The sequence below is a fragment of the Neocloeon triangulifer genome, unplaced genomic scaffold (assembly GCF_031216515.1).
Source record: "Neocloeon triangulifer isolate White Clay Creek 2 clone unplaced genomic scaffold, ASM3121651v1 ptg000014l, whole genome shotgun sequence".
In the NCBI taxonomy this organism is placed as follows: domain Eukaryota; kingdom Metazoa; phylum Arthropoda; class Insecta; order Ephemeroptera; family Baetidae; genus Neocloeon; species Neocloeon triangulifer.
The window spans coordinates 16,063,032-16,075,369 of record NW_026775556.1 but is presented as its reverse complement, the minus strand read 5'-3'; the positions used below and the strand labels follow the sequence as shown (position 1 = coordinate 16,075,369).

General features: G+C 39.4%; 1 protein-coding gene across 3 annotated transcripts; it reads left to right on the top strand.

Moving 5' to 3' along the window:
* The first annotated feature begins 255 nt into the window (after nucleotides 1-255).
* LOC132201692 (alpha-actinin, sarcomeric) lies at nucleotides 256-12,335 on the top strand. Of its 3 annotated transcripts, XM_059628056.1 has the most exons (18): nucleotides 256-388; nucleotides 441-599; nucleotides 8,067-8,301; nucleotides 8,362-8,536; nucleotides 8,594-8,672; nucleotides 8,735-8,816; nucleotides 9,003-9,088; nucleotides 9,507-9,599; nucleotides 9,658-9,888; nucleotides 9,997-10,295; nucleotides 10,348-10,519; nucleotides 10,577-10,813; nucleotides 10,873-10,957; nucleotides 11,014-11,245; nucleotides 11,298-11,421; nucleotides 11,480-11,605; nucleotides 11,665-11,823; nucleotides 11,883-12,335. In XM_059628056.1, the coding sequence occupies exons 2-18, from the start codon at nucleotides 492-494 to the stop codon at nucleotides 12,039-12,041; spliced, it is 2,682 nt and encodes an 893-aa protein (XP_059484039.1). In that variant the 5' UTR covers nucleotides 256-388; nucleotides 441-491; the 3' UTR covers nucleotides 12,042-12,335. The 3 variants fall into 3 exon arrangements, with proteins under 3 accessions (XP_059484039.1, XP_059484038.1, XP_059484037.1); XM_059628055.1 differs by lacking the exon at nucleotides 9,003-9,088 and adding an exon at nucleotides 9,362-9,447 and having other exon boundaries at nucleotides 328-599; XM_059628054.1 differs by having other exon boundaries at nucleotides 328-599.
* Nucleotides 12,336-12,338: the final 3 nt, after the last annotated feature.

Genomic DNA, 12,338 nt, shown 5'->3' with positions numbered 1-12,338 from the left:
AATTAACTTTCACCATTAAATTTGGAGAAATAAAGTTCAATGATTTTAATCTCTATTTAGGAAATATATTAAGCCCACAAATTAATCAAGCTGTAGCAAAAAGTATTATTTTTGCTGAACAGTCGGTCAATTCTAATAAACAAATAATTTTGTCAATAAGAACATAATTGAAATTAGAGCAAAGCGTTTGGTGCGGCGTGTGGCATTTCATTATCTATGCGGCGCGCATCGATGTTGGGGTGGCGGCGGCGGCCAATGAGTGGCGACCGGTCGTCGCCCATCCTCTAGCTGGCCCATCCCACAGACTCTGGTTTTCTGTCTGGCAAATGCTGGCTGGTTTGTGTTCGGCGGTGAGGCTGCGAACTCACACCTCCGTCATCTGTGCTTCGTATGTATGTGTTTTTAGAAGAAGCAGCTAAAAGCAAAGTTTAGCTCGCTAGCCGTCTGATCGAACCGACGACCCGTCCAAGAAGGAATTCCTGGCCGCCGAAATGGCAGAAACGATGAATGGAGGCTACGCCGATGGCTACATGGAGCCGGAGGAAGAGTGGGAGCGTGAGGGCCTCCTCGACCCCGCTTGGGAGAAGCAGCAGAAGAAGGTACGAAACATCCCCTTGGCCCCTTCAAAAAGCCTCCTAAATCACTTTCTTCCGAGAACGTTAAATCGCAATTAAATTATGTATCAATCCTCAACGTCCGCAGCCGGCGAAAGAGATTTTTAATCAAATTAACGACTGTGTTGTTTTTGTTAGGTGCGCTCTAAAAATAACGATAAATTCATTGTGTACGTAATTCGGAAGTGACTAATTCGCTTTCAAAATTTATAACTGTGCGGTGTCCTAAATAATAATTAACTCGCAAAGGTCGTTTGCGGTTTCAGCGTCCTACGTACAATGACAACGAACTTTAAATTGTGCTCGAGAGTTATATTTTAAAAACCAGTTTCTAGTCATTTTTTTTCGCTTTCGTTCGTCTCACTTTACATGTATTAAAAACGACAGGAATGAACTGCATGCATAATAATTACGGTCAATCATTTTTTGTTCTCATTTTTATTTTCAACTCTGAAACTGTGCGTAAATTTGCCATAAATTGTGACTAAACACATTTTTTTTTATTCTTTAAACTCGAGTTTTGAATAGCTAAGTGATGAAATTTCCAAGAAGAAGAAATCACTGCAGTCGACAGCTTTGATTGTTTTGTTTACTTTGATCTCGTTTTTGATCTTTGATAAGGATTATTTATAACAAGTCCTTGTGTGACTCACGCTGAGAGAGAGGTTCATAGTTTTTAATTAGAACTAATGTCGCGATGAGTAAGAGTGTGAAGAAGAAGTGTTTTGCGAAACATTCAGAGAAGTCGGTGAAAATAAAGTGGGGCCAGAACAAAAATTACCAAAATAACATTCATGCAGGAACAAATTTAAAATTATTTCCAAACAAATTTGTGTTTTCAAATGACTTTAGCTCCTCTATCTGGACCGCAGTCTTACTTAATCGCCTTGTTTGTGCCAAAAGATTCGGCAGATGAATGAATTTAACTATCCTCGATGTTATATAACTTGCCTATTGTTTCCAAAAATAATTATTACAATATTTTAATCACAAGTATTATGCTAACCTGCAATTATAATTTGTTTAAAAAATAAATAATTTAAGTAAGAATTTTTATTAAATAATTCTCTGAACAATTTTTAATTCTATTTATTTGTTTAAAATTGTGTGAGAATGAAAATTAACATTTTTCTAAAAAGCAATTTTGTCTCACAATGTTTTAAGGCGGGAATTTATGATAAAACAGAATAAAAATTTAGCTAATGTCATTCTGAGTGAATATTTTTTTCAAATTAAATAATGATATAATTAAAATGCAGGTTTATAAATATAATAATCAGTGAGCCTTTGTATGTTCTATGAGCACTAGCAGCAAAAAAAAAGTCAATTCCATAACCAAGCAACAATTTTTTTACATTGTTTATATTGAATTTTGTTGAATTTTAAATGGAGAATAAAAATGATGGATAATAATTAATGATTTGACTCATAATTATTTTTGTGCATAAATTGAGTAAATTTCCATACTCAAAGTTAATCTCAAGCTCAGCCAGCGAAAGAAAGGAAGCCGTAAAAAAAAACAACACAAAAAAACAATTAGGAAATCCGAATAGAATGAAAAGCCGATTTTCCAGCCGCTTTGATTTTCCAACTTTCGCCTGGCGTGCAGCCGGAGAGCCTAAATATAGGCAATTTGACGGTACCGCCGAGCGCCATAAATCTGGATGGCCCTTATCAAAGAGCAAGCATGGTGGTGGGACACGCGGCGGCGGTGAACAAGACAGGAGCTTTAATTCAAGTAAATAAGTGCATTCGGAATGAGCATAGAGTTGTGTGTGTTGTGCAAACGAGTGGGCATGAACCGAGGCAACTTTTACGTCTGCGGCGCTAACAGTCTAAATTAAAACTATTAGGTCATCCTGCGACTTCACAAGCTCGCGCTCTGCTCGTCCGTCCGTCGATCTCGCTCGCTCTAGCTCCGATTTTCTGACACACTGCCTGCTATTTTTCTTTCTGCTCCGTCTTTGCCGTCTCTTCAAGAGAAATCGAAAATGTATTCTCGGGAAATCAGCCGCTCTTTCTTTAGAAATTGTGCAAATCAATGTGGAGATTTCAATTGAGACGTCAAGTAATGAGCGCACTCGAAGCGAGAAAAGTCATTGTCCGGAGCAACTTCTGGTTGGGTTTTTTGCAGGTGCAGATAAGAAAGTAAAACGAGCGTCACTGGAATTTTTAAACTTTTAACCCCGCGACCGCAAACTTCCGTCCGGAACTGTACTTTAAGAGATTATGTTAGAAAATATCAGTTTCAGCCTTAAAACGAAATCTTGTTTTTTTTTTATCATTGCTGGGGAAAAAATATTTTTTCCTTTACCATAAAAGCTTGTTCAGAGTGTAATTTTGAATTTGAAATAAATTTGGAGACATTTAATGAAGATAAAAAAGTAAAAAATCCCAGATTTTTCATGTTCGGTTTTGTTAATGAACAATTAAAATTGTAAAAAGGGAATAAATTTAATATTCTAGTTTTAATAAAAAGTTAAAATTTGCCGTCTTCAAAAGTGTGAATTCCATAAATGGCTTAGATTGTTTTCCTCTTAATTTTGTATGATTCGTTTTTAAGGAAAATTGCTACAAAAAATGATAAGAGGTCATTAAGAAATTATTGTCTTTCAGCTGAACTGAATGAAATCAGCTGAAGACCGAAACGATTAAAATTATTATTTTATGCCTTGACTGGTAGAATGGTGTTGAAAGGAAGGAAGTTGCACTTGTGGAATTCGCAGAATGCAAATATTGATAGAAAAGGATTGGCGCAAACAACAGTGACAGTGTCGTTTAGTAAGAGAGGAAATCACTGAATGACTCGCCTAGGGTGCAACCAACCAACACATGCGCGAGACGCACCAACTTGAAGGGAATTGACGTCAAAAGTTAGTGGTCCTAAAATTTCACTGCCAGTGTTTTCGGGAATCACTGAAACCAGCTTGACCAAACATAAATTTGTTAATAGTTTGTAAATTTGAATGATACTAAAAAAGTTATTTCTGTTAAAAAGGAAGGATAGCTTCTCAAAAAATTTACAATTTTTACCTGTAATGTGAGATGGGAAACCACTTGCAAAAACAAAATGCACACTTTGAGCCAGACGTGCTTTTTCTCAAAATTGGCAACGCGAAAGCAGCAGCTGACGTCGAAAATGATAACAAATTGAAGCACGTAGCGAAAAACAGGCCGCGCTGTTAATTTTTCGCCTGCTGCGAGATGCTCTGGATCAAAGCTGTCCTCTTGGTAAACAAAAAGCGGCCGCATTCTTTATTTCGCAACGGCGGGAGGCAAGGGGTGCTGCGGAATGTCATTTAGAGATTTTATTTTCAGTCTCTGCTCGCGGCTCTGATTCACACGCGCTCGCCTCTTTGGCAGAAGTGCATCCATCTCTCGCTTTCGTGGGGGCGACAAACTGCAATTTGTACTTACTTACGATTATGCAGTCCGGCCGACACGACGACTCGAGGGCGACGGACGAAAATAGGATTTACGAGTCTGCGTCACCCACTTGAAGGCAGTGCGATTTCGGAAGCGTGCGAAAACATTTTCACTGTCGCTTTCGTCAAATTTGTATTTTGACTAGATTAGCTTTGCGACATCACCCTCGCTCGCTTGAGCCCAGAGGAAAACTAATATTCGTAAGACTTGGCCTAGATCATCATATTTTCTCACTCGTCAATGGAATAAAAATTCAAAAGAAATACACTTTTAATTTTTATTTATAATAATTAAAAAGATGAATGTTGGACCACCAAAATTGAAATGATTAAAAATGAATTCATTTTTACCATAGCGTACATATATCAATATCATATTAAAAAAATTCGTTAGAGCTGCATCATTATTAAATGAACTAATTAAATTTTTTTTTTGTTTATTTGTGCAATTTTTTACATCTCTATACTAGTAAAATTACATTGATGAAAAGTTAATATAGAATAAAAATCAGGGAAGTTTTGAAACAATAATTTTGGCAAATTAATATTTATTAAATCTGTGCCAAGGAAGTTGTCAAAAGTTTATCAAACTATAATTCATTTGTTGATTTTACTTTGCACCAAATTTTAATAGAAAAAATATAAAAAAAAACGCCGCAAAATGCTCACATTTTTTGCCCCCTACAGTGGCTTAAATGGTTAAGGCCTCCTTGTTGCCTTATGTATCAAATCCAGTCAGTTTTTTGTTTTATAAATTATTGGATAACAATTGGAAATTTTAACCACCAATGTTGTAAAGATTTGATTTTACTTTTACTATGTCAATAAAGATTCCTTAAATTTACAGTATATTCATGCCTTTTAAAGGAACAAAAACAGAATGAATTAATTTTTATTTAAAAATTGCAAACTATTCAATACAGATTATTAATAGTTTTTTTTTGGAATATTTTTTAAAATATAATATGCTTCATTTTTTATATAACCAAATTCAAATTAATAGTAAAGTGTAAATGTTTTATCCACATTTCAAGTTTGGAAAAAATCAAGATAAATTCTGTCTATCTTAAAGTGAAAGGAATTGTGCCCTAACTTCAAATGCTCCATTGACCACTCATATATTTGCAAATAAATTTTAAATCTTATCACACAAAAAATGAAGCATGTTCTATTTTCTCACATTTATTATGTTTTATTGATAAAAATTTAATCTTGTATGAAAATCTGCATGGCTTAAAAATGAAGAAGGCAAAAACTTTTCAAATGCAGTAATATAAAAAATTTAATTTAATCTTATTGTTAGATCATTCATTTTTGCACTGAAGGGACCTCAAAATTAAGCGTTTTCTTCTCGAGCACCTCTTGAAATGGAACAGACAAAACAACTTCTGCACGTTCTATTTTTCATTTTTGCGGAACTTTTCGCTTTGAAACGTGAGATGATTGTTTGTTCAGAGGTGGTGGCGCGCGCGTGACTCACGCTGGATGCGTCTCATTAATTTCGGTCGTAATTGCGCAAAGTGGGCAGGGAAGAAAATCGGCTCGAAATTCATCTGATTGTCAGTTAAGTGTGTGTTGGGGCGGCCGGCGGTGGCGGTTGCGGCCGATCGGACGGACGGAGAGCCGGCCGGCCGGACGGCCCACTCGCTCGCTGGCTGCTCTCGTTCGAAGCGAGCAACCCCCTCCTATAATTCACCAGCACTCCCCTCGCTCTCGAAATAGACGGCAGAAAAAATGCATAGTCAAAAATAACTCTGGGAGCTACAAGCAATTGATAGTATAACCATACTTAGCCACAACATTTTCAAGGCGGAATGCCGAAAAAGCGTGCTTGCCGCTCCACCGAGGCCGAAATTCCGCTTCCGGGCCACCGGGGGTCGAGCACCGAGCCGCGATTTCGGCGACAGGGCGCTCGGGGTGCCGGCGAACGAGGGGATACATTTCGAGGCTAATTCGACTTGCCAAGCCCACCTGAAATATATGGGTCGTAACCCCACTCGCAGCGCCAACACATTCCCAGCAAATTAGTTTAAAACATTTTCCGATAAAAGAATTTAAAGATTTCCAAGGGCTTGTTTCACCTGCAAACTCCACACTAATTAAAACAAAAGCAAAATTGTAAATAAAATTCTTAATTTTTTTTTCTTTTTAAAATAACAAATTTTAAGTCTATTCTTGATAGCTGCATTGAGGAATTTTTGTATAATATCAGTTTTAATTCAGTTCAGTTTTTAATTTTTTTTATGAAATTATTAATTCTAACTTTAAATCTATATGTCAATCTATCTAAGATAGAAATATAGTTTCTTCCAAGTTCTTCTTTTTTATTTTTTTTTTTTTTACTGAATGTTTTTTTTTAATTATGTAAAAATCTAGAGTTAAACGATTTCCTGCCGAATTTTTTCCTTGTCTAGGCAGCTTGCTTGATTTTGCTCTCCAGCGGTTCTCGCTTCTATTTCCAGACGGCTAACCTATACTATACGTGATTGGTGTGTGTGAAACAAACAACCGAACACGCACCGCTTTTAAATAACAGATCCTGCGACCCATTGGAAAACTGAGGCATCGTCGACGAGATTGCTCAAAGATGAGAATTCTTCTAATTAGCCGCCAGCCACTTTTGTAATTGAGGCAGACGCAATTTCACGACTAGCGCATAATGATTCCAGAGAGACAATGGCCTCGATATATATTATACACGTTCACTTCAGTTATCATAAAAATCAAGGGATGTCACGATTATGAATGTTATCTCCATGCAAAGCGGAATAAATTGGTAAATGGCGTGACCAGGCGAGAAATCTAATTAATTTTTGTGTCAAAAGTAACTGGTATTTAAAAAAATGGGTCTGATGAAATTTATAAATAGAACATCATTTAAATAAAAATCAGTTGCTCGTTGAAATTAGTTTTCTAGCCGTTGAGAAAGGAAAGATATTTTGTTAGCCTCTTTTCAGTTCTATTTAAAAATGGTTACTTTTCAAGTTCAGTGGACTAAATGAAGAGATTAGGCTACAAACAGAGGTGAACGTATAGTTTTCGGCGGTGGCGTGAAGTAGGTGGACGTGCGCGTGGCCGCCGCGGCTGTACGCAATTATCGTCCGGAGAATCAGAAATAGCGCGATTTGAAAACGAAGCAGCGGCCGGAGGGAGCACTCAATATTCATGCTGACCATCCATCCACCTACCGGCCATGGTCTAACTTTGTCAACGCCTAATAATAACGGACGGCCGCACTGCCACCAAGAGAGCCACCCACATGAATTTTCTTTCCCGAGATCGTATTGCGGCCGAAAAGCAAAGCGCTGCGTCCGACCGACCGACTGATCTGACTGAGGGAAAACCATTCGGTAAATGGGTCAAAGTGCTCTTTTTCTGGCACTCACTCGCCGATCACTCCCTGGCACAAAAACGCGCCGTGAACGAGCTGTCGAACCGACTATTTAGTGTCCCATAATTGAAAATTTGGAGATAAATTTTGCGAAAATTGCTTTTGAAGATCGGGCCGATTTGTATGCTCGTGTGATGCGGGCCATTGTCTAATTCGATGCGCTCGGTCGTGACAGAAGAAACCAAATTTCTCTGCTCGCAGAGCCTGGCACTGCCTGTTTCGTTTGGCACGCTTGACATCGTTAATCTGATCCAATAGACCCACCCACAAAGATTTAAAACTATATAGACGCTGCTTAAATTTGTATTTGAAAACTCTATACCGAAAATCAGTGTTTTTCATTGATTTTTTAGAGCCAGCTGTGGAAAATATAAAAATGCAAAAATAATTTACAAGTGGAGGAAAATTGGAAGTCAAGTAAATCAGATTTTTTTAATTAATTTGTATTTTATTAAAAAAAATATAATTAAAATTGAGTTTAAAACTTCCTTAATTCATTTTTAATATTAATTTTGGCAGCAAAGCCATTAAATTTATTTTTAATACCTACATTCATCTGCGTTCATTTCTTCTCTTCTGAAATCCCATCAGAAATTATAATTTTAAAGAATTAAACTTTGATTTTGTATGTTGCAGACCTTCACCGCGTGGTGTAACTCGCATCTCCGCAAGGCAGGCACTGGAATCGAGTCGATCGAAGATGACTTCCGTAACGGCCTCAAGCTCATGCTCCTGCTCGAAGTCATATCTGGAGAGACCCTGCAGAAGCCTGACCGCGGCAAGATGCGCTTCCACAAGATCGCCAACGTCAACAAAGCTCTCGACTTCATCGCCAGCAAGGGTGTCAAACTTGTGTCCATCGGTGCTGAGGGTCAGTGGAGATTTTTTAATTCTGCTTGTAAAATTTATTGAACATGTAATTGTTCTGTAGAAATTGTTGATGGCAACCTCAAGATGACCCTTGGTATGATCTGGACCATCATCCTTCGTTTCGCCATTCAGGACATTTCCGTCGAGGAAATGACTGCCAAGGAGGGTTTGCTCCTCTGGTGCCAGAGGAAGACTGCTCCTTACAAGAACGTCAATGTGCAGAACTTCCATCTCAGGTTGGTTCAAAAATAACTTTGAAAAAAAATTGTATTTGATTTATTATTTGACTGCAGCTTCAAGGACGGTCTTGCCTTCTGCGCCCTCATCCACCGTCACCGACCAGATCTTATCGATTACCACAAGTTGTCAAAGGTAGAATTGAGAAAAATTTTAAATGAAAATTTTTTTTTTACTACTTTTAATTTCTTTTCTAGGACAACCCTCTGGAGAACTTGAACACCGCTTTCGACGTGGCTGAGAAGTATCTCGATATCCCACGCATGTTGGACCCTGATGGTAAGCGCTTTTTGTATATTTTTTAACTTAAAAAAAAAACTGCACCAGCACACAAATGAAAATATTGAATTTTAGGCCAAATTTGCATTTAGCATTGCGTTTGAAAATTTCATTCAGCTTTCAAAGTCGCTCACGGGCTGTGCTCAATTCTCCCTAGATTGGGTCACTCAAATTATCCCCTTGCAGATCTGATCAACACGCCCAAACCTGACGAGCGCGCCATTATGACCTACGTTTCTTGCTACTATCATGCTTTCCAGGGTGCTCAGCAGGTACTTTGGTGATTTTCACGCTTACAAGCAAGCGATTTCACTCTGAACGAAAAGCTTATCGACTAACCTAAAACGCTTGCATGGTTTTAGTGCTGAGCCAAAAACTAACATTTGAAAGTTACAAAAAAAAAATTAAAACCCTTGAGAGATAGATCAGAAGGTCTTGAATTGTGAATTGTTCTATTGATTTGATTTATTTTTATTTTCCTGTTGTTATAACATTTTGTCCTTGCGTGCTAACTGAGAAATGCATGGTTGTGCCACTTGTCACAGATCTGGTTAACACTGCAATGCCTGACGAACGAGCCATCATGACCTATGTTTCGTCTTACTACCATACTTTTTGTGGAGCGAAAAAGGTACTGTCGCTCTTTTCTTGTAACATTTTCCTCTTAATCACGGCAGCGTTGCATTTCAGGCTGAAACCGCTGCAAATCGTATTTGCAAAGTTCTGAAGGTGAACCAGGAGAACGAGCGCCTTATGGAGGAATATGAGCGCCTTGCCAGCGACGTAAGCCACTCGAAAATTAATTCATGAGTTTCTCGAGTTTTAATCTTATTAAAATCAGCTGCTGGAATGGATCCACCGCACAATGCCGTGGCTGCAGAGCCGCCAGACCGACAACAGCCTGGCCGGAGTGCAGAAGAAACTGGAGGAGTACCGCACGTACAGGCGCAAGCACAAGCCCCCACGTGTTGAGCAGAAGGCCAAGCTCGAGACCAACTTCAACACCCTGCAGACCAAGCTGCGTTTGTCCAACCGTCCTGCCTACATGCCAACTGAGGGCAAAATGGTTTCTGTAAGTATAATACTTTCATTAAAATAACATTGAAAATATTTTTCAATATTATAATAAATTTTATTTATCTGATTTTCTCGGTTCAGTCATTAATATTAACTATCGTAGGATATTGCCAACGCCTGGAAAAATCTGGAAGTCAACGAGAAAGCCTTTGAGGACTGGCTTCTGTCCGAGATGATGAGGCTTGAGCGTCTGGAGCATCTGGCCCAGAAGTTCAAGCACAAGGCCGACATCCACGAGGACTGGACCAAGGGCAAGGAGGAGATGCTCCAGAGTGGTGACTTCAGAAACTGCAAGCTTAACGATCTTAAGGCGCTTAAGAGGAAGCACGAAGCCTTCGAGAGTGACTTGGCCGCCCACCAAGACCGTGTCGAACAGATCGCTGCCATTGCCCAGGAGCTCAAGTAAGCACCTTAAAAATTATCCAAAAACAAGAATTTATTATTTTTCCCAAAGCACTCTTGAGTACCACGACAGCGCCTCTGTGAACGCTCGTTGCCAAAGAATCTGCGACCAGTGGGACCGCCTCGGCAGCCTCACTCAGCGCCGTCGCCAGGCTCTGGACGAAACTGAGCAAATCCTGGAGAAGATTGACACCCTTCATCTCGAGTTCGCCAAGAGGGCCGCTGTAAGTTTGCAATATTTATAATAGTTAAACATAGTTATTTACTGAAAAAATGCACAGCCTTTCAACAACTGGTTGGACGGAACCCGAGAGGACTTGGTCGACATGTTTATTGTTCACACCATGGATGAGATCCAAGGTCTTCTGGACGCTCACGGCCAGTTCAAGGCTACCCTTGGAGAAGCTGACAAGGAGCACAACTCCATCATTGCTCTTGTGCAAGAGGTCGTCAGCCTGACCTCCAAATACCAGATTCCCGGAGGTGTTGAGAACCCATACACCACTCTCACTTCTCAAGTGAGCTCAATTTGATTTCTTTCTTTTAATCTCTTATTTATTAATTTTTGAATTAAAAGGAGCTTACTCGCAAGTGGACCGAGGTGCGACAGCTTGTTCCTCAGCGTGATGGCACTCTGCAGGCCGAACTTCGTAAACAGCAGAGTGAGTGGAATCATTGTGATTTTTTTTTTCATATTGGTAACCGATTTTTTATTTAGACAACGAGATGCTGCGTCGTCAATTTGCTGAGAAGGCTAACAACGTTGGCCCATGGATTGAGCGGCAGATGGATGCCGTCACTGCCATCGGCATGGGCATCCAGGGCTCACTTGAGGATCAGCTTCTGCGCCTCAGGGAGTACGAACAGGCTGTCTTTGCCTACAAACCTAACATCGAGGAGCTTGAGAAGATCCACCAAGCTGTCCAGGAGAGCATGATCTTTGAGAATAGGTTTGATTAATTATGCTGCAAGAAACTGAATATCTCATTTATTAAAATTAAGGTACACTCAATTCACGATGGACTCTTTGCGAGTTGGCTGGGAACAGCTGCTCACTTCTATCAACCGCAACGTCAACGAGGTTGAAAACCAGATCCTTACCAGAGATTCAAAGGGTATCACCCAGGTAAATTAAATTTTGGCAGAGTAAAATTATTTTTCTAAATAAAACCAATTCAATTTAGGAACAACTCAATGAGTTCCGAGGCAGCTTTAACCACTTTGACAAGAACAGGATTGGCAGATTGGCTCCTGACGAGTTCAAGTCTTGTCTGGTCAGCCTTGGATACAGCATCGGCAAGGATAGACAGGTACTTCATCGCAAACTACCCCTACACTGTTGAAATTAATTTTTATATCTGCTCCCCAGGGTGAAATTGACTTCCAGCGTATTTTGGCTACTGTCGATCCTAACTCGACTGGCTTTGTGCACTTTGACGCCTTCCTTGACTTCATGACCCGCGAATCTACTGACGTCGACACTGCCGAACAAGTCATCGACTCCTTCAGAATTTTGGCCGCCGACAAGGTGAATTTTCAAACAACTGCTTTTTTAAATTGTGTCATCATCTAAATTTTGTGTTGCAGCCATTCATCATGCCCGAGGAGTTGAGGAGAGAACTGCCACCTGACCAGGCTGAGTACTGTATTCAGCGTATGCCACCTTTCAAGGGACCCAATGGTGTTCCCGGGGCCCTTGACTACATGTCCTTCTCTACAGCCCTTTATGGAGAGTCTGATCTCTAAAACTGTAAAAATACTAGAGTGCGTTTGTTGTATTGTGAAATATTGCCATCATGGTTGACAAACGAAACTGATCACCAAAACACAACATCAAAACTACTTTTGTTGCCATATCAGCTCTCAAAAACAATTTTAAAAAGCTACGAAACTTTTAATACTATCAGTACCATACTATATCTTACATCTGACATAGTATTGCTAACTTGGGATCCTAATACTCAAGGGATTTTGACATCTTTTTGACAAATATTGTCTGTAAAATTTGTGGACATAATAAAATCTCACGTGAGGTCTGTAGCA

Excerpts from the sequence above, each read along its gene's own strand:
- LOC132201692 (XM_059628056.1), top strand. The coding sequence starts at position 492 with ATGGCAGAAACGATGAATGGAGGCTACGCCGATGGCTACATGGAGCCG. Across the intron at positions 8,537-8,593 it reads GTGCAGAACTTCCATCTCAG|CTTCAAGGACGGTCTTGCCT; the intron begins GTTGGTTCAAAA and ends ATTTGACTGCAG. Across the intron at positions 9,089-9,506 it reads CTTTCCAGGGTGCTCAGCAG|GCTGAAACCGCTGCAAATCG; the intron begins GTACTTTGGTGA and ends GTTGCATTTCAG.